The 21284-nt window shown below is 48.3% G+C and overlaps 1 protein-coding gene across 2 annotated transcripts in view; it reads right to left on the bottom strand.

Annotated features, from left to right (window-relative positions):
- Nucleotides 1-21284, bottom strand: part of BCR (BCR activator of RhoGEF and GTPase) — a 99966-nt gene that overhangs the window by 23944 nt on the left and 54738 nt on the right. For both annotated transcript variants that reach the window (XM_059484848.1, XM_059484849.1), the window contains exons 3-10: nt 17196-17300; nt 16504-16689; nt 12882-12989; nt 11438-11498; nt 10967-11019; nt 10481-10621; nt 1612-1733; nt 232-400 (exon numbers count right to left, since the gene is read on the bottom strand). In XM_059484848.1, the coding sequence (XP_059340831.1) occupies nt 232-400; nt 1612-1733; nt 10481-10621; nt 10967-11019; nt 11438-11498; nt 12882-12989; nt 16504-16689; nt 17196-17300 (945 nt within the window). The remainder of the gene's footprint in view (nt 1-231; nt 401-1611; nt 1734-10480; nt 10622-10966; nt 11020-11437; nt 11499-12881; nt 12990-16503; nt 16690-17195; nt 17301-21284) is intronic.

Raw genomic sequence — 21284 nt, 5'->3', positions numbered from 1 at the left:
TGCCCTCCACATGGATGCTCACAGGAATACAGGAGCTGCTGGTACAACCACAGGGTCTTTTGTCTCTGCCTCCTCACAGGGCAGCACCACCCAGGCTGTGCACTGGGATGAGCAAAGCCCCTGCTGAACAGGGCTGGCTCCCCACCCTGTGTAGCCCTGAGAGAGCTGCCCCAGCACCTCCTCTGAGCACAGACCTGTGTCTGATTGCCCTGGAGTGCTCAACTCCTTTACCTTTTCCCGCTGGATGTCATTCTTGATCTGGGATATCTTGATCTTCATGGCATCCAGCTCCTCATCAGGTACCAGTGGGATGTTGGGCACTGCCTCAGACTCATCCACCATTTGGAAACTGAGGTCAGTGAGAGGGATGTACCACTTGCAGTCATACTGTTGGCTTTTTCTGAAAGGCAGGAGGTCCAAACCTTTTACTGCTACTGGTGTTTGGCAACACCCAGTCCTTCCCACAAGCTCTCCCCTGCTATAGTGCAGAAGATGCAGATACTGGCCCAACTTCACTGTGATTCCCATATGGAAAAAGTCTGGCAACAGGCTGCTCTTCAGCAAGACAGCCTAGCAGGGCCAGTAGCTGCTACAGAACATTTTTAAAAAGGCAACTCATTTTGTTATCTAGCTCTTTTCATCCTAAGGACCACATCCATCTCCTGCAGACAATTTTGGTCCTGCGTGCTCTCTCTTTGAAGCCTCTGGTGTGGCAAAGTTCTAAAGCTGTGCCACACCTGTGACCTGGTGGCCCCCTGGGATCTGAACCTGAGTCTCTCATGACCTGGCTGGGGCAGATGAGCCAATGCATATAAACCTCTGTGTAATCCACCAGGGGAGAGAAGCTACAGCTCACAGCTGCCATTCTCCAGGGATTTCACCAGGATAAGCAGCACTTTTTAAGTGTTTCATGCCATTTATTCCCTCTTCACCTGTGCTGTCAGGAATATCCACTCTTGGGAATGTCCCACTCCTTTGAAGGTTCATTCCTCACAAGCACATGCTTTGAAAAGGGCAGGCATAATTTTTTGCTTGAGGAGGGCAAGAAGATAAGAGACATCTCCCCAAGAACATTTACCAAATGAAGAGAAGCCCTGTTTGAGGCAAGTGCATTGGTAATGGTTCCTCTCCCCTCACATGTGAAAATTGTCAGCAAAACTGCTTTAATAACTGCACTTTGGGCTTTGCACATAGTCTGCTTACTGCACCTTTGCCATTTTTCTGTAAAACTGTTAACAGGCTGTAGCTGCAAAGCCAAAATTAACAACCCTAGTCATAAAAAAAAAAAAGTGAAGAATGTCACCTATTAAAAGAAAGGCCAAGCAGAAAAATTATTTACATTTGTCCAGAATACCAGCAGCTGCAACATCTCCTGCTCTCCTTGGCAGGCTCAGGGCAGGGATGGGAGGAATTACCTTTCCTGAGGGGTCAGGACTTAGGATCTCATACAGTAAACATTCCTATCTTGCTGATCATTTTTTATCTAACTGCTTCTTGTGCATGATGGTTACCCAGGCCTGGGGTATCCATACACAACTAACACTACAGGCTAAGCCCAGGGCTCTGCTGCAGCCGAGGTGCAAAGCATGAAGTCCAAAAGGAAACTCTCACCCTCCAATCTGCTTCTTGAGCTTGGCACACAGGAAGAGGTCAGTGAAAAGAAAGACATGGCGTAGCTTGCGAGCCCCTTCCACCAGCTCCACCATGAAACTGTCCTTCAGCAGCTGCCGGTGCTGGGGAAAAACAGGAGAAATGTTCCAGTGCAATACCAGCCCCAAATAATGTTCCAGTGCAATACCAGCTCCAAATAATGTTCCAGTGCAATACCAGCCCCAAATAATGTTCCAGTGCAATACCAGCTCCAAATAATGTTCCAGTGCAATACCAGCTCCAAATAATGTTCCAGTGCAATACCAGCTCCAAATAATGTTCCAGTGTAATAGCAGCTCCAAACTGGCACTGGGGCAACACAGCCCTTAAACTCCACTCCTACCAGAGCAAATTCAGTACATTTGTCTAATTCAGAAAAATGAAAAAGCCTCTGAAATACTCCTTGCTGTTGACTCTGCCCCCTGCTGCAGCCCTCTCTCCAAAGGCAGAAGGAGCCATGCATCTTCCCCCCAGCCTGGTGCTGGATCAGACCTCGGGCTTCTCTCCATCACCCGCTCCTGAGCCCAAGTGCAGTTTGCTGTGGGTCACTGCCCAGCCCCAGAGGCCCCGAATGGCTGCCAGGGGATGGTCCCCTCCCGAGCCAGCAGAGAGCAGCACACACCGCTTCTCCCACAGCCACCTCCCTCAGTCACCTCCCAGCCTCTGCAGCAGCTTCAGCCACCCCAGCAGGGACAGCAAAGCTCCCCTCGGTCCCTTCTCCCCCATTCACAGATCGACTTTGTCAACATTAACAGCTGAACGCCATGGCTGCTTCTTCATTACAAGGGCTGTTAAGGGATAATTCCTGGACACGTGTATCTGGCAAACTTCTCAGGAGTCCCCTATCAGCCTGTGCTTTAAAAGGACCATCTGGATGTACCCTCACCACATGCCTATTGGAATCTCCTTTATATATCATATAAAGTTTCCCCAAACCTAGAAGATGCAAAGAAGCTGCACAACTCTGATGCCTTTAATCCTGCTTCTAGTTCCACAGAGTTTAACAGCCTCCCAAAGAAGGGGCACACATTGGTAGGCAGAACATTGCTTTCCCAACTCCCTTATGGGGGAGGGGTGGGACAGATGACTCCATAGGAAAAAGCCCAAAAGGCTGGAATGCTGGCATGCAGACAGGTGGCTGTGTGCTCCTTCCAGTGACCACCACAGGAGTTTCATGCCCTGCTCTGTGCTCAGGTCCTCCCATGTGCTGTCAGGATCAGCAGGACTCAGTGAACACCTGGAACAGATACCTACCACTGATTTTCAAGCAGAAGTCAGGGCATTCAGCTCTGGGCAGGTTTTGTTTCCACCAATATGTATAACTGTCAGTGCTGCCTCACTTCACAGCCAGTACAAGCAGGAACCATCAGCTTCCCCACACGTGCTAAGGTATGCTAAGGAACTCTGCCCTGACCTGTACTTCCTTTGCTGTTCCAGCCAAGAGGATGCTCCTCTGCCATCCCTGACATATCAGACATCCCACATCTGCCTAGCCAGCGCTGTGGCTGGAGACAGGAGAGTTCTGCCAACCCTGTCCAGGGCTCACCAGCACCTCCCCAGCTGTCTCACTGCCAGTCTTGCCCAGCCCCAGGCTCAGGACCCCCACAGAAGGGTCTCCAGGGGCGGCACCACGAGAGCAGCTCCCCTGGGCAAGGTCAGCACACCCTGACCACAAGTGGTGCCTCCATTTCTCAGGTGCTGCCCCTGGGCTCTGTTTGTTACATGATTTAACAAACCCTGAACGTGTTCCCTGCCAGGGGTGTGGGAGTGCAAATCCCCACACTGCCTCTCCTCCTGCCTACCATTCTTCCCCTCTTGGCTCTCCAAAATTAAAACAAACCACATCAGTCCTGAGCCTAGCAGGCATCATGGCAAGGAACACAAGACAAAGAAATGCCCTTGCAGACATAATTTTTTTTTGCACAGTCTGTCCCACAGCACCCTACACTTCCTGATAGGGACTAGGAGCTGCATTTTCCTGTCTGCAGCTACAAGAGCACCACAGCTACCTGCAAAAGCACATGGAGCAGTGTCTGCAGCTCATCTTGGTGCTGCCTTCCATTAACAAAGATCCAGGGGATCTGTGAGCACAGCAGCAAAAGCTGCACCTCTCCCAGAGCTGCAGGAAGCAAGGCTGCTCCCTGGCAGACTGCTGCACCATCCCTGGGCAGGACTCTGGGGAGATCTGGCATCCAGCAGTGATTCAGCTCACAAAGGCCTGTACATATGTTAGTGTTTGTTTTTAGGTGGGTGTGATCATCCTGGCTTCTTCTCACTGTTTTTGAGAGAACTCCTGCCTGCACTCCTGCCTTTGCTGCTGATGGGCACTTGAGCACGCCTTCCCCTCCTGCCTGGGAGAGCAAGCACCAGACAGGAAACTAGAAACACTGAGATTTGAAAATAAATAAACAAACAGGAGGAGGTATGTTGTCAGTAGCACAAGAACACTCTCCACTCCTGCAAAGAATTTCATTTGGGGGCAATAATAATAAGCAGGGAAAGATTTTCTGAGCAAGCCAAACCCCTGATCTCAGGTTTCTAGATCTGATGCATATTAATTACACTGCAAATCAGCTCAGCTCCTCTGGAGCAATGAGAATAGCTGCTTGCTGCCAGCTCAACCTCTGCTCATTGTTCGTAGGTGTAAAGATGTTCTCACAGCTTACTCATCTCTGCTCCCCAGCAGGAGGTGGCACTGTCCTTTCCCTGCCTGGCACTGACAGGGCACAGTCCTGGCCTGACCCTCTGGCTGCCCCTGCCAGGCACTGGCAGTGTGTGAGATGAGCCAGGGCCCAGCCCAGCACCCTGCTGAGAGCACATCTCCCCAAAACCCCAGCAGAGAGCTCAGCCAGCCCATGCCAAATGACCCAACAACCTTCTCATTGCCATCTGGGGCTGAGGTGGCACTGGGTTTATTTGGGTTAGCACTCCTGGCAACCAAATCCTATCACTGACATAGACACAGTGCAACCCTGAGGCAGCAAAAAGTCCCACAAGGAGAGCTGGGTGAAAGAGGACAAGCCTGTACTTCCTAAGCTTGGCTGGAACAGAAGGAAAGAGGTGAAAGAGATTTATTCCAGTCAGTCAGAGAGAAACATGGAGCTTCCCAGAACCCTTCATTCTTCTGATCTCCTTGCTCATGGCAGCTAGTTGGGAAGGTCCCTCCTGCAAGCAGCAGGGGTGAACTGCCAGAAGAGCAACCAAGCATCTGGAGAGGAGAGTACAGGAGAAAACATTTGTGGATCAAGTCAGGAAATGTCTCCTCACTACCAGCTCTTCTTGGAAAAGAGGACTTTCATTAGGGCTGGGTAAAACAGGCATGCCCCAGGCTGCTCAGCATCCATGGAGCTGAGGAGGGGCACTTCCAGCAAAGGGGCACATCCTTTGCTGCACATGAGTCATCTTGTGGGAGGTTCAGCAGGTCAGAGGGAAACAATAAAAGGATTTCCCAATGGCTTCCCAGATCCAAACCCCACAGTGTGGGAGCAAAGGGCACCTTCCTGGCCCTCCTGACATGAGTCAGCCCATCCTCTCCCAGCCTGGGGGAGCCAGCAGCCCCCTCAGACAGGCCTTGTGCCACTCAGAGGCCTGTGCCACTTCAGCTCTGCAGTTTGGAACCAAGACTTTGGTCAACTCCTCCCACCCAGCTATTCCTTTGGTGGCTCCTGTTAAATGGGGTCTCCTGAGACACAAGGGGTTTTGGATGGTGAGCCTGCTGTACTGATATATAATAGCTCATGTAGGAAACCATCACTCTACCCAGAGTTACTCTGTTAAAGTAACCAAAGGTGCTAAAGATTTCCTGAAATACTCTGAAATAGCACTGACTACAGAAACACCAAATAAAAATCCAAGAGAACATAAGATTAGGGTGATAGGGTGACAGTGGCAGGAAAGTGGCAAGTAACCCCCTCTCTTCCACAGACAGCCCCCAGGTCTGGTCTGGCAGGTGTCCAGCACAGGAGCTCAGCTCAGCTTCAGAAAGATGTTCCAGGAAGTGAGGGAGAAAAGTCTTGATAACAGAGTGAATTAGGATCATCTTCAATCTCTCACACCAGGTCTGTGCTGTTAACTTCAGTGGCTCTTGCAAAGCTCCTGTACTGGTGCAATACAAGTTCCACATCTCTTTTCCGGGCCCTGCTTTTCTTTGCATGTTTTCATCTGCTTCTTCTCCCACCCACCTCAGTGCTCTGAACAAAAGAGCTCTCCCTGTACCTTTCCCAGAGCTTGGTTATCCTCTTTGGATTGCTTTTGCTGTCCTCCTCCTCCTCTTACCTCTGTCACTGAGCATCTTCCCCTCCTCTGCCAGCAAGCTCACGACTACCTGTGTGCTCATCTATTCATCCTACAGTGTTTTTGTGCTGTTTGCATATGATAAATCCTGCTGCTGTCACACACTGATTAACTCCAGGAAGTGTGGCCAGCTTGTCTGAGGCACATGACAAAAAGTGGAATTAAAAAACCTACTCAAGCAGCCCCACAGCTGCACAAAAGGCCATCTCCCCACTTGTGTGCTGAGGAAGGAGCTCATCCCATGTGCTGACAGCAGAGGCCTGCAGCGTGCGTGGGTGAGAGCCCCAGGAAGGGCTGGGACGTGTGTGAGGCACAGGGAGGAGGGGAAAACCAGGAGATGGGTATTGGCACATGTCAGTGAGGAAGAGGTGGTTTGGCTTTCTGCAGAGCGTAGGAAGAAAATGATTCCTCGTGTGTCTAAGTGTGTTGCAAGACCAGCACTGCAAAAATAAAAGGGATGCTCTGCCTAGGGAGTTAAAACTGGCTGCTCTTTGAGCATTTTAATGGCCTCTTTCTTCTTCCCAAAGCTCCTGTCACCAGGAGCTCTCTGGCTCCAGCTGTAAGACAGAGTGTGAAGCTGCCAAGATAATTTCTGAGTGCTTTACTGCCAACATCTGCCCAAGGCCCCCAGGAGCAGTGGGCACCAGCCCCACGCTGTGCATGGCTGTGTCTCAGCTTCACTTCCAGCTTTTCAAGGGCTTCAGTTTGCACTTCTGCTCCCTTGCACATGTCCTTTGTGCTTTCCCTTCTCTGGCACACTTGGTCCTCTCAAAGTCAAGCAGAAGCCTACAGCAATGCTAGCCAGTCCCCCAAATGCAGTTTAAAACCAGATTTAGAAACAGCAAAGCAGCTTGCCAAGCAGCCTCTCCTCTCCAGGGCAAGGACAAAGGTGTACAGTAGCACAAGCAGATCTGTGATGTGATCTACTGGGCTTGTTCCCAAAAAAAGCTGTCAGCTCCCCTGGGTCTGGACCAGTGCTGATGAGAGCAGACATGAAGCCACTCAGCCAGCAGTGACCCAAAACTCCAGGCCCCTTTCCTCTGTGCTGCTGTGGGATCACACAAACATCAGTGTGAACACTTCAGAGAGGGTGGGAGAGCATGGCCAAGGCAGAGTGGCAGCCACCATACTCAGGCTGGTCTGAACTGCCCTGGAACAACACCCTGCAAAGAGCACGAGAGGAGCAGCAGTCAGGGAAGGGACCACCACCTCTCAAGCGAACTCTGCAATTTTTTGCTGTTTCATTAATTCCTGCTTTGCACAAATGAATTAGCTGGAAACACCAGCCTTGACCTCTGGCAGGCACTACAAGCACTACAGTCATTTGCATCTGGGCTTAGCTGAAAAAAACCAACATGCAATACCTAGAGCTGCTCTGTTAATAAGACTAGAGAAGGTTATTATTGCCCTCCTTCTGCATGTAACAGTGGCACTTCCTTCATCCCAATGCATTTGCTTTCCTTCTCCCCCAAGGCACCATCCCCAGCAGAACCTTAACCTCATTCCTTGTTTAAACCAAGACAACAGTGGTGCAGAAGGATCAGCAGTGACAAGAAGATGCCTCTTCCATGCCCCCGAGGGCTGGGTGACTCCACCACTCACAAGGCACAAAGCACAGGGCCACTTAGATTCCCTCCCCCTCCATGCATTTGCTTGGTTATTTGGAGGGTTAGCAAAGTGGATATCTGTAGATAATTCATAAAAAACTTCTAAAAAAGGTAAAACAATGAAAGTAGAAAGATGGATGAAAATAAGGGAGCGGGAGAATGTGGTGGATCAAGCTGAATGGAAACAGACCCCAAAGGCCAGAGATGCCCCCTGGCTCCCCTGTGTTGCCAGGCTGGGGCTGAGGCTCTGCTGGCTCCTCTGTACTCTGGCCCTCAGCAAATATGCCATACTCAGCAAGGACCAAACTGTCTGTTCACAGGCTCCCTGCACCAATCTTGCCTCCCCTGCTGCAGCTCTTTCTGGCCCTCTGGGGAGGGATTTTACTCCCTTTGTTCCCATCTCTTTGCACTACCTGAAACACTCATCCAGCCCCGCAAATCAAACCACAGGACAGAAACCTCCCAGTTCCTATGCATAAGTCTAGATCAGAACAAAGCCTCTGGAGCCCAGCAGAACTGGGGGGCTGGAGTGCAGGATGGACACCTGGCAGCACACAGGGAGCCCAGCAGGCAGGGCAGGCTGAGTCAGTGCTCCCAAAGCAGGGAATCACCTCTGCAAAACACAACAACACTGTGCTGATGAGCCTGTCCTCTCTCCTGACCTGCACTCCCCTCCTTAGCAGCCTGTCACTAGGGAGATTAACAACTGGCTGCTTTCCCCCAGTTCAAAGCAATCCTGAAAAAAAGAGCTGGAGCAAGAGGCTGGCAAAGGAGATTTGATTCCTCCCCACAATACACTCAAAAGGAAAAAATATTCCACATAAAAGGCAAGGACTGTGAAAAAAGATAACTGAGATCAGCACCTAAGCAATACATGAGAGGAAAAGGCTATTTTACCCTCCTTCCTTTCCACCAAGGAAACTTCAATGGGAGGAAGACAAATAATGAAAAAAGCCATCAAAGCAAGCTGGTGATTCATTAAAATAAAAAATGCATTATGCATTGAGAGCAGTCAATTAGAAGATGCAATCCACACACTGTCCTGTCACCCCGGGGGAAGCACCAGCAAGGCGAGTGGGAGGAAAGGATAAGTAGAAAAGGAAAGATTTACAGGCATAAACAAAACCCAGTTATGACCCCAAGCTGAGCAGCTTGTAGGAAGGAACAGCCATCACTAACCCACACAGAGTAGCTGGGAGCAGATTTGTGTTTCTGCATTACTACATGGAGAGTGAGCATACCTACTCTCAGGACACAAAGGGTTCAGCTGGGGCACTACTGCTTTGATAGAAGTGGGATATTGAATAAAGAAAATATTCATGGTCAGATTCCCAGAGTGGAAGGCAAGTCCTTTTCTTCCCTGGGCTCAGGAAAAGCTTTGTGCAGCAAGGAAGGGCACAAAGGCTTCCCATTCCCTTAGCCCTCTCCTCTGGTATGTCCTCTCCCTCCCTCCCCACATGACACCTGGAGTCACTGCGGGAACAGTGCGAGTGTGACCAGGCCTGCTGAGCCCGTGCCTCCCCTCCTGCTTTCTGAGATCTGACAAATACTGCTCCAAAAGGGCATCAGCAGGATCATCCTCCTGAGCCCCCTCCTCTGCCTGGCTCTGGCTCCTCATTAGGATTCTGCATGACACCTTTCAAAGGCTGCGTCCCTCACGGAGATGCTGACAGACACCAGAGAACACAAACTGCTCCCTCCCCTGCGAGGGGCACTGCAGCCTGTGCTTTCTGCTATGACTCAATCAGCAGCCACTTTAACGAGGCCATCCCCTCTCACTGAGGCACTGGTGACTGATGGCTCAGCTTCTGCCTCAGCCTCCAATTGCTCAGCCCCTCCTCTTCTTCTCTCAGCTGGAAGTGTCCTCAGTTGACAAAATGAGACAATGAGCAAGACTTGCAGGACAAAGTGCACCGAATTCCCAGAACTGCAGCTTACAGCAAACCTTTTGTCAGCTGAAAATCAGTTTAACAGCTAAAAGCAAGCATGTTTAAATGTCAGGATTTGGGAATAAATCATGAAGGTTCATGGTATCTTAACAATCTCCTGGGCTTTGTAAGAGATGTTTTTGTACAGGGTAATTTGGGTCACTGCTGATCAGCCCATGTCTGGAATGCTGCCACAGCTCTTCTTGCACCTTTACTATCTGAGCTGCTCCTCTCTGTGTCCAATCTCCTACATCCTTCCCTCTCTCAACCCTTCTGCCAGTCCTGGCCTTTCTTTACAAGGAGGGGCTGAACCCCATTTTAATGGACTTACAAGGCAGCTGAGTCAATCACTGAGGAATGCAGACTCCACCACAGAGAAGCTCCATGGTCTCCCTGCACAACACTGCATGCAGGTGAAGGATCTGCACATCTCAGACCCTTCTGGGTGCAGTGCAGCTCCTTACAGAGCTCAAAAGGGTTATATTACACTCCCAGGAGTCAATCATCTCTCTGGCATTCCCAACCCATTCCATTTGTTTTGCTTTCCACTCATATTTACAACACTCTCCTTTAGAATAAAGATGCAGAAAATTAATTTTATGGTGAAAATTAAGATGCTGGAAAACAGCTTTTCCTAATCTTTCATGACTTCTGATGTTCCCTCATCTTTTTCTCCTTCTAGGCTTCCCATTTGGTTTCAGTCTGCAGGTAAAACACAAATCCATTTAGTGCATGGCAATGTGCATCACAGGAATTACGTATAACAAATGATTATAACAATGCTAAGGACAAAACTCTGATCACACTTCTCCTCTTGGTTTCCAAACTGTTTTCTGAACAGAAAACAGAGGGAGCTGTACCACATCCTTTAGAGAACAAGGACATTGGATAAACTGTATCTTAGCAACAAACAGCTTAAGAGCATAACTTCCTAGTCGGCTCTACAGAAAAGACATAACCAGTATTTAGAAACTGAGAAAATAACAAGACAGGAAGACTCACCTCCCCTTTCTTTACAGTCATGGATTGCCTGCGAGGAGTGATCTCCTCGTTGATGCTGGAGAGGAAGTTCTGTGAGATCCTCAGAGCATCCTGCAGCAGGGGATGGTCAGGGTGGCTCACAGGGGTGTGCTTGAGCAAATCCTGACAGAACACAAACAGAACACAGTCACAGGCAGCACTGGAGGGCAGGAGAGCCTGAGCACCCCTAATCAGAGCTGTAGGACAAGATGCTCCAGCTTCTTCATGCAGATGAGAGCATGGCTTTATCTCTAGATAAAGATAAAAACACCCTGCACTTCTTGGTGACATCACTGCAAAGATAGCAGCATCCTACCCATAGACTCCATTTCCTTGGTGTAAAGGGAAAAGGCTCTTATGCAGCTCAACAGGTTTATTTTTGCAGTCCTTCAGCTCCATGGAAAATGTGAAGGTCAAATAAAATAGGACAGGGGTCTGAAGTTTGAAAACTCCCCTTCAGATACTTACATGCAGGACAAGAGTGCTGCGGGTCACCCGATCCACTGGCTTGTACAGCAGAGCTGTGGAAACAATGCAGCAGGAATGTCAGGAACAGTGAGTGTGGAAGCTCCTTCTAGCATGGGGTGTCTCCTACTCATGTGCACAAACACAAGCACTGTGGAACCTGACCTTGACAAGGCTCTCTAAATGCCCCCATAAACCCATCACTGCTGGGGTTGCATTTGTGCAGATGTTCTCTTAAAATCCCAACAGCCCAGTGGCTGGGCTGGCTTTGCACAAAGGCACTGAGGAGGTTTGAAGCCAGGAGGCACCTCCCCATGCAGGCAGCCTACTTAGCAAAAGGGAACTGACTTCTCAGGCAGAGCTGGCAGACCCCATAACCCTCCAGCATTAGAAAAGAAAAAGGGAGGGTGGAGGTTTTGGCAACAGCCTCCACACAGTGCTGACAGACCAGTCTCCTCTCCATGGATCACTCACTTTCCAAGGAATTTTTCGTCGTCTGATCTTTAGATTCCTTTGTGCTTCTGGCCTTTAGATTCTGAAAGAACAAGAAAACCCATGTAGCAGATGGTCAATCACCTTGAAATATCACATGGGAACACACCAGCCTATCTGCTCCTCCAGGGGAAGGCCTAGGTGTGGAAGGAGGAGAGCCCTATCACAGTTCAAGTCAGTGATGGAAAAATGCACTTTCCTTCCAGGTAAATCCACCAGTGTCATGTCACAGGCACCCACACATCTCAAACATGAAGCAATGTTCTTAGGAGCACCTGTCAATAGACATGCAGCAAAGCAGGGAACCACCTACAGCAATGGGGATGGGGGAGTTTTTAAATCACCTGTAGAAAAAAAGACATCCATAAGCACACAGCCACTGTCCAGCACCAATAAATAAAGTACAGCACTGGCATTCAATAGCCTCAGGTTACACTTCTGACTCCTGTACTCACAGCTGGGTGACCTTGACACATCAGATCTTCCACAGCAGCACAGGAACACTGTCTGTGACTCTGCTCTTTGCCATGGGCCATGCCATGCATGAATGTGTCAGCTCCAAAATCCTCACCAGGACACAAATGCAGAAGTACCATCACTCCAAACACAGTAGATACTGATATGATTCAGAATTGTTTGTCAGAAACAGCAAAACTGAGAGATCATATTTTACCTCTTTCTCAAGTCTCAAGGGACATGTGATATAGAATGTACTCAAGAGTTTTCTCAGAGCACTAAACACCCCTGGTACTGCTCAGCTCTGATGATTTATCTGATTGTTTTTATATGAAATTCATGATTTCTTGGCAACTGAATTCTTCAAGAAATAATCACTGCAATATAAAGAGTCACTGAGACCATGCACTGCAGGGAAAGCTGATGGTCTGGGAAGCCTAAAAATTATTCAAAATGCTTTGAGACAGGTACTTCTCTGTCAGGGAGGAAATCAGAGCAGGCCAAAGAATAGTATTATAGATTTATGGTTGACACACTTGCCTTTTTCATGAGAGAATTACCCTCTCCTCTTCATGCCAGTGAAGCCTGCAATCCCACTGACAGCCACTGTGCAAGCCATTGAGGATGGCTTTTATACCACAGCCAGAATCCTCATTAGCAGAGAAACATCTAAGAAACTCACAGGGAGCTTTCCCTTCTGGAAATGCATGAAGGGGGCACAGAGCTGGAGAAGTTCAAGGCAAAGCCAGTTTCTAGCAGATTCCCTGGGTGGGACAGCACACAAAGGCTGTGTCTATGTCTGTGACCAGCCCAGGGCACAATTCAGTGTAAGGACCCGAGCTGAGTCTGTGGGAGCTCACAACTCCTCCAAAGCCATGGCTGCAGAGGTACTTGGAGAATAGACAGGAGTGACATGGCAGGGTATTAGTCAGAGGCAGACAGCTCGTGTGTCTGAGCACCGTGACATTACCTCAGAGATTTCAGCAAACTGAGCATTGGCTTGGCAGCATTTCTCTGCTGTCTCCATGGCAACCTCATAGTTATCCACAAAGGCCCGGTACACTCCCAGCTGGCTGGCCTGCAGGAAGCAAAACAAAATGTAATAAATGCTGGGGAAAAAGGCAGTTTGGGATGGTCAGTGTTGGTATCCAGTGACCAGGTCATGTCTTTTTCACACCAAACAACTGCAGGGAATGCTGAGCAGGCCCAGAAGGACATCTCTGACCTCTCAACTTTGTCCAACCAGCACTGCACCCAGTTCCACCCTCTGCTGAACAAGTTTACTTGTGAAGGATGTGAAAGCCTATGAGAGTGACACATCCTTATTTCTGACATCTATTTTTCCCTTCTCAACTGCCAGATTAGTATCTATTAATATTGCAGCTCATTGATGTAACTGGAGCTGCTGGCTTTTTGCCACAGCATATGAATCAGGGAGGAATGATTCAGCCCAACAGCACAAATGTGACCCCAGTAAGCTACTTGTTGGCCTTTGCATGGTGGATATACTAAATCAAACCCAGATAGCACCCATATCTGCCTTAGTGAGCATTATTATAAGGGCAGCAGAGTGCTGGAAATGCAGAAGAGAGCACAATCTGTTTGGATGGCAGTGACTGGGGCACTAGGTTACAGAAAATGGCACTTTTTCCAGCAGAAGGAATATGGAATTGGTCCAGAAGAGGATGGAACAGGCCCCAGAGTGCAGTAATAAGTCATTATTATCACAGAGTCTTAGCACTGATCCCGTTTGCTGACTTAGGAACTTCAGCCATATTCATGCCAGAGAACACAAGATCCAGCCTGGGGAATCCCTGGGCAGGCTCCAAGCTTGTCTGGAGAGCAGAGCTGGCTTTGTGCTGCAGAGCTGCCAGGCTGGGCTGGGCACACCTCGGCAGCCTGAGGGCAGCAGCCAAGGGTGCAGCAAGGGGACACTGCCAGGGCTGCACTCACCCCAGCACTGCTGCAGCACACGTGCAAGAGGCAGAGCAGGAACCTCCCCACTGCTCCTTCCCTCTCCCATAACCACTGTGCTGCCCACTCTGTGGAGCTTTGTGCCAGACGTGATGGAAGAGAAAAAGCCACTCCCAGGACAACATTCCCTGCACAAACTCAGTTAACAGGGCTGAGGAAAAGTGAGTTATTTCCTAGGTAACATTTTACTGAAAGACTAGAAACCAATCTCAACCCTTACACAAAATTACACACTTATGACTGAAGCTGAAGAAAACTGTGCTCACTTATACCAGGGATAACCCCAGCAGCATGGAGAGAATGAAATCTGGTTTTGCCACTGAGGCTCCATCCTGTGAAGAAGCTGCTGTCAGAATTACTGACCATTTTGAGGGCTTATGCCATTCAGATTTGGATTATGCCAGCTAACATGGCAGAGCTTTGAAGTTTCTCCATTCCCATGCAGCTCTTTCATTTCCTGCTACTCCTGAACAGTCTTTTTAAGCTTTCATTTTCCTCCTCTGAATGTGTCATCACAAAGACAACTTTTTCATTAAAAACTGAACTTCCAATGAAAGCAATAATGCTCATACACCGTTTTCATGCTGATTAATTTTTTTTCAATTAAAAAGAACTCACTGAAAATGAAACAAGAGTTGGTAGAAATGATTGGCTTTTGGACATTTTTTGTTTTTGAGGCTTATCAGTGAGGATGTTTGCTAAATATGTCTTCATTTCTAAAAAGAGCTCTAAAGCATTTCCTTTCTCGCTATAAAAAAATATGCACAATTTATTCTCCAAAAATGAGGAGCGTATTTCACTCCCACACGCCTGGCATCTTTTCTTTTTCTCAACAGGAAAAGGTGTAATAACAGTCAATTTGATGTTGCAAATAGATCATGCTTTGTGCCAGAACACACAGAATTCTGAAACTCTTTGCATCCACTATCTGTAACTCCAATCTACTGTGCTGTTTTTTGCGTGAGTACAGAAAATTCATGTCCCCAGGGACATCTGGATATTTCAGTATTTATCATCAGCCTGCATGACATGACCACAAGTAAACAGTCTGCTGCACAAGATTTGATGTACATCCAGTGGAGATGCCTTATAAAGCCTGATGTTCTTGCTGTCTCTCTCATCTCGTTGCTTCCCAGTGCCTGCCAAGAATTATTAGCTTTATCTCATCCAGCAATTCCCACCACTGCTGTACCAAACCACCCGAAACTAACACTGCCATGCCAGCTCCAAGCCTCCTGCACTAGGGCAATTTGTTCCTTTGTTTCCAATGCTAATCCAACAAAATCATCTAATTCTGTCACAAATGCAGAAAAATCAGGGGAACATAAAAGCAGAGGAAGGGTTGAACTCCTGCACCCAAGACCAGCCAGCAACACGAAATGGCCTGAAACAAAAGTCTGAGTAGGTGTGCAGTGAGTAGAGGGCTGCTGGACAGCCCTGGCAAGGAATATGTTCAGGTCTTCTCCAGTTAGTGCTGTTCCCATTGCTGCACCACAATTCCAGGGCAGCTTGTGAGGCTGCCACTTCCAGCAGCTTTCTGTGTCTGCTTCAGCACCCAGCAGCAGCTGGGTTTGTCCTCTCAAACCAGCTGCTCAAATTGCATACCATGAACTATTCACCAAGGCACCAACTTGACCCCTCCTGGCTAAAACACGCTGGCAGTGAAAAGCAGATTCCTGCATTTTCATCTTGAGCTGCTGGCATGTACAGGAAGCATCATCCTCCAGGCCAGCTCCCCCTGCTCCACAGGGGATGGGGCTGATGCTGGGCTACACAGCTGCTAACAATTGATGGACCCTGGCAAAGCACACTCCCCAGCCAATAAACCCCTCACTGGAATGTCACTCCTACCCGGAGAACCAGAGGCACCTCAGGAATGCAGAGCTTCTTTTCTTTTCTAAAAAGGAAAAAACAGCTCCTTTAATCCTTTGCTCTCTGCACATGCTAGGGGAGAGGCTAAAGGGGCTGAAAAAACCTCCTAGAATGCAAACAATTTGTCATCTGGCTCAGAAACTCAGCAATTTTAATTCAGCCTCAGGAATATGCTGTATATGTCTTTGTCCTTTTCTGCACTCATAGAATTTTGTTGAGGTTGCTTGGAGGATTCTCAGCTGCAGGTTCACTGCATCAGCACAACAGCAAGGGGAGCAGAAAGGCCAGGACAGTGGCAGAGAAGCAAAGCCAATGGTGATGGCCATAAATCAGCACCAGGCAGAGCAAAGCACCAGAGAGGGAGGGAAGGATGACTGGGGGAGTTCCACAGCAATGAGGAATGCTTTACTACTGGTGTTGAGAAGTTCACTTGGTAATACTGCCACTGTCCCATCTCCAGCTAAAGGAAATGCTTTTTGGACTCTGCAGAAACCCTGTAGATTCAACATTTATGTGAAATTGTAATTATTTTACCACCACAGCTTGCTGCATTCTTTAATTAAAGACAACGAAAGAGCCACTTTTGCTGTAGGGCCTCCACTGCAGTGGCAAAGTGAGGAGGTGAGAAACCTCTCATCTACTCCAGCCACAGATCCCTTTGGTCTCTGCAGGCACCAGAGGGAACCCCCAGCTCCTGGGAGATGAGTGAGGGGTCCCAGCACCTCTGGGGATGGCAGCTGACTCACCAGCTTTTGGAAGAGGTCCCCAACACGCTGCTGGTGACTCCACTGCTGCACTCGGGGAAAGAGCCCATCATAGAACTCCTTGTGGATCTCATAGAGCTCAGGCACTTTGAAGAATATTGTCTCAATCTGCTGACTGGTCAGCACGGGCTGCGACGTGGTGGCAGCAGCTTTCAAAGGCTTCATAGGCTGAAATGAGGAAAGAAATAAATAATTGTCATGCAAACGATGAAGATTCACCTTTGCCACACTGCAACACATCCCTCCATAGAGTTATTCTTCATCCTAATGAAAAGTGAGGTCTGTATTCACACAACTCCTAAAAGCTAGACATGAACAAGGTCTCTCATGAGGATCAGCCACCCCTGGTAGGTGGATATTCCCTGGTTATTAATGCTGCAGTTAAAACCCCTTTGCACTCCATTTCCCTAATCTCTGTCCAACTGTACAGCAACATTTAATAATTAGCACAGATACTTAAGAGAGCTCCTGGATACTGCCACATTAACAACCCCCAAACTCTGCTACATCCACTCCTTGCTGTAACCCTCCCTCTCTACTGGGGGTGTAGCGGGTACCTTCTGCACCCAGCAACTTGTAACCCATGGGATGTGGAGCTCAGGGAAACTCTGGACAGAAGCAGCAGTGAAAATTCAAGCCCCAGTGTTTGCACTGGCACCTGGCCCCAGCCTTACCAGCAGCAGGGCCTCCAGGTGGCTCAGGTAGGTTTCCTCACTGGCCAGGATTCCTGACAGGACCCATTTTCTCATCTCCAGGCCCTTCTCCAGGTCTGGCTCACTCTACAAAGAAGTTGTTTAGGAGAAAAAAAAAAAAAATAAAAAAATAAAGAGCAGGTTGCAGAGAGAGTAAGAAAAAACCCCAAGAATGAGGATGAAGAGTAAAAGACCATTCAGTTGACCAGAGCACACTTGTTTGTTCAATTTACTTTCAGACTAAAAACCAAAACATCCACTTGTGATGAGCATCTTGTTTCTAGAAATATGCAATCATAAAACATTAAAGAAATTTTTATTTACCAGCAACTGATACCACTTAGATTATTTACAGTTTTCAGCTGTAGTCATCCAACTGTGGTGTCTCAACTAGGTGCCCAGACCTCTTCACAAAATTCAAAACATGGAACTTAAAAATTCAGAATTCATCCTCCTAAACAAATGTTAGGGCCCTTGTTCTGTGCAATGCCCTCCCTCCTTCCATGGGAGCTCTCCAAAGCTGTGTTTGTGAGCAGACAGGATCACTCCTCTGTGTTTGTGAGCAGACAGAATCACTCCTCTGTGTTTGTGGGCAGACAGGATCACTCCTCTGTGTTTGTGGGCAGACAGGATCACTCTGTGTTTGTGAGCAGACAGGATCACTCCTCTGTGTTTGTGGGCAGACAGGATCACTCTGTGTTTGTGAGCAGACAGGATCACTCCTCTGTGTTTGTGAGCTGACAGGATCACTCCGTGTTTGTGAGCAGACAGGATCACTCCTCTGTGTTTGTGGGCAGACAGGATCACTCCTCTGTGTTTGTGGGCAGACAGGATCACTCTGTGTTTGTGAGCAGACAGGATCACTCCTCTGTGTTTGTGGGCAGACAGGATCACTCTGTGTTTGTGGGCAGACAGGATCACTCCTCTGTGTTTGTGAGCTGACAGGATCACTCTGTGTTTGTGGGCAGACAGGATCACTCTGTGTTTGTGGGCAGACAGGATCACTCTGTGTTTGTGAGCAGACAGGATCACTCTGTGTTTGTGGGCAGACAGGATCACTCCGTGTTTGTGGGCAGACAGGATCACTCTGTGTTTGTGAGCAGACAGGATCACTCTGTGTTTGTGAGCAGACAGGATCACTCTGTGTTTGTGGGCAGACAGGATCACTCTGTGTTTGTGGGCAGACAGGATCACTCCGTGTTTGTGAGCAGACAGGATCACTCCTGTGCCCCTCCCCAGGTGTGCACAGCCTGACCTGGCTCTACAGGGCTGCTCTTCCTCCCACTTCCCTCTATTCCCTGAATTATTTTTCAGTGCCACCTAGCACAGTGCCTGTTACTAGTGAGAGGATGGAATAATCAGCATGGCTTGGAATGCCCATGCTGATTTTCTTATTGGGATCCCATGAAGGAGTTCTTAACCAGAACAACTGAAGAAAGAGAGGGGGAAAAGGCCCCACATAACTGCATTCAAGGGCTAATGGGGAAGACTAGCATGAAGTGCTAAAAGAAGCAGTAAATCCCTTCTGCTGAATTTCAATTATCCTTCCTCTCAAAACTGTTACCTGAAAAAGTGTTAAACCTGATAAAGTGAAAGTGAGTCTTTCCAAAAACTCCAGAAAAAATTGGTCGAGCAATGAAGGTTATAAATAATGAGAAACATCCCCCTTTTACAGAGTCCTATTCCCAGTTCTTTTTATTTCTGTCATTCACAGAAATAGCATTTTAAAACTCTTGCAGCCTTTTTATGTTGTTAAATGTCTCTAAGAATAGAGTCAGAAGTTGGCTCTGAAAGGGTACATGCCTTTCAAGGGATTTGGGTAGGTTTTTTGGGGCTCCATCCTACTCTTAATATCCAGAGGAATCTGAAGCTTTTGATTTCACAGTGGGAGGATCAGGAAGCAGAGCAGTACACTCCACTCTAGTCACTGAATTTACAGCTGCCCCCCAAAAAGCTGCACTTAGGGTCCTCTGCAGATGTACAGATGAGGTACCTGGGCAGGAGGTTCAGTTTGAGGAACTATCACATCCTGTGACTTTGAGCCCACGCACAACACAAAGAAAGAAACAGATCCTCACGCTCCCAGATATTTCTGGATTCTGTCTCATCAATAACTATCCTGATTTTCAAACAGTTTCATTAAATTTCACAAGCTGTATTCTAGCCTAAAAGACTTGCAGCAACTACTTCATAAAAATTTTGCAAGGTGTCAAATGCCACCACCACCTCTTAAATAAAAGTGTCAGACAGAAGCTGTTCTAAGGAAATGAGTAAGATTTACACACACATTAGGTACTACATGGAAAGAAGAACTTCTCTTTGCAGCCCACCCTTCAGTGACATTCAGTAAGAACCACAGAGCCCTTTAAAATCTTGAAAGGGCACCTCAAAGAAGGCAGAAATTTATAATTCACCAGTCAGTGTTCAAAAGAGTTCAGAAGAACACAAGTGACAAACTCCATGGTAAAATGAACACTGCACCAGACTCTGCATCCATGGACAGCCCTGTGACTGGCATGGAAACGTTCAACAGGGCTGTGACCATTCCTTAGGGTCTCTGTGCCAGGAGTGCCTGGATGCCCAGCTCATGGACCACTCTGTAAGGCATGGTACACACACATAATCAAGACAGGCAGCCCCAAGATGGTTAACAAAGATTGCCTTCATCCAAAGAGGAAGGGATGTGGCAGCCCTGGTGCAAGAAAAACACAATTGCTCGTGGTTTCCAAAGATTTCGTACAACATTCACAAAAGAAAAAGTACAGCTACACAAAGAAGCATTGAGGAAAACTAACAGTGCTCCAAAGTCTGCAGTGCTGAGGATGAGGTAAGTGGTCAATATTGACACAGCCCTATAATTATCTTTACCAGGTTCTCTTGGAGGAGGTGAGGACTTAAAAACCAGCTGGGTATGTTTGTAACATCTGTAAAGAGCAGCACACAATGACAAGTTATTGAAATGACTTAAACTTCCCCATCACCACAGTGGCACACCAGTTTTCCTTTGAGCACTGAGAACAGTTTTCTCTTCACAAGAAAAAGCTTTAATTTACAGGCCAGCCCTTGCTGGGCACTGTCAGCTGACAGAGAGGCATTTTCTGACAGAATGTTAATTTCCTCCTTCAAGAGATGCACTTTCAGAGAGACAAACATCTCCCAGGACACACTGCAGGCCTTCCTTCCTGCCCATTACCACAAGGGCACTGTGCAAAGTCCACGGATTTGTCCTAAGCCTTTGTTAACAGGGGCATTTGTCCAAGTGTGATGCTTGCAGGAGTGCAGGCACAGGACACAGGGCAGGCACTGGCTGCTTTATGCTCTGCACAGCAATTGCTCAAGAAACCTCAGGGGAGTTGTTCCAACAATCACAGGGCACATTACAAGATCTCCAGTGCAGTACCTCGAATTTACATACAGCTTCCTCCAGAGTGAAAAGATGATCCCCTGCTCCTGCTGTGTCAGGGATCAATGCAGCACCAGGGAGCTGCTCTGTGCATTGTGCTGCTGCTCCTGCTCCCTCCGGGAGCTGTGTCCTGACAAGAGCTCCTGCTGGGGGAGGCCTTTGCTCACAGTGTCAGCTGGGGCTGATGGAGCACCAGGAACATCTGGAAAACAGCCCCTGTGCTGCTCCACCCTCAGGGTACTTTAAAGTCACACATGTTATGAAATGTACTCCAAGATGCAGAAATTCACTTGGTGCCAAAATCAGGAGGAAGAAGAGTAAGTTTATGATTTGGTATTGCAACATTCCTCACTTACAGAGCTGGGAGCAGCTCACCTGCTCACCCAGAGCAGGAGAGCAGTGAGCAGGCACAGACTGGGCACTGTCCTGCCCACAGCAGCCAGGCTGTGCTGCACTCTGGGCCAAGGGCATTTCTGCTTTGCCTGTGTCTGGCACAGAAGGGAAACAAAGAGCAGCCCTGATTCCAACAGCCTCACTGCCCCTCTGTTCCTGCTCTCCAGCCAGGACAGCTGAGAGGGAACATCCTGGGCATTGCTGTCAAGCTTTCCACCAGTACAGGGAGACCTGCCAAGGCTGAGGACTCCTTTCCCCTGCCCTGGCAAGAAGGC

The sequence above is a fragment of the Ammospiza nelsoni genome, chromosome 18 (assembly GCF_027579445.1).
Source record: "Ammospiza nelsoni isolate bAmmNel1 chromosome 18, bAmmNel1.pri, whole genome shotgun sequence".
Taxonomy (NCBI): domain Eukaryota; kingdom Metazoa; phylum Chordata; class Aves; order Passeriformes; family Passerellidae; genus Ammospiza; species Ammospiza nelsoni.
The sequence above is the reverse complement of the archived record's forward strand: the minus strand, read 5'-3'. Positions and strand labels throughout refer to the sequence as shown.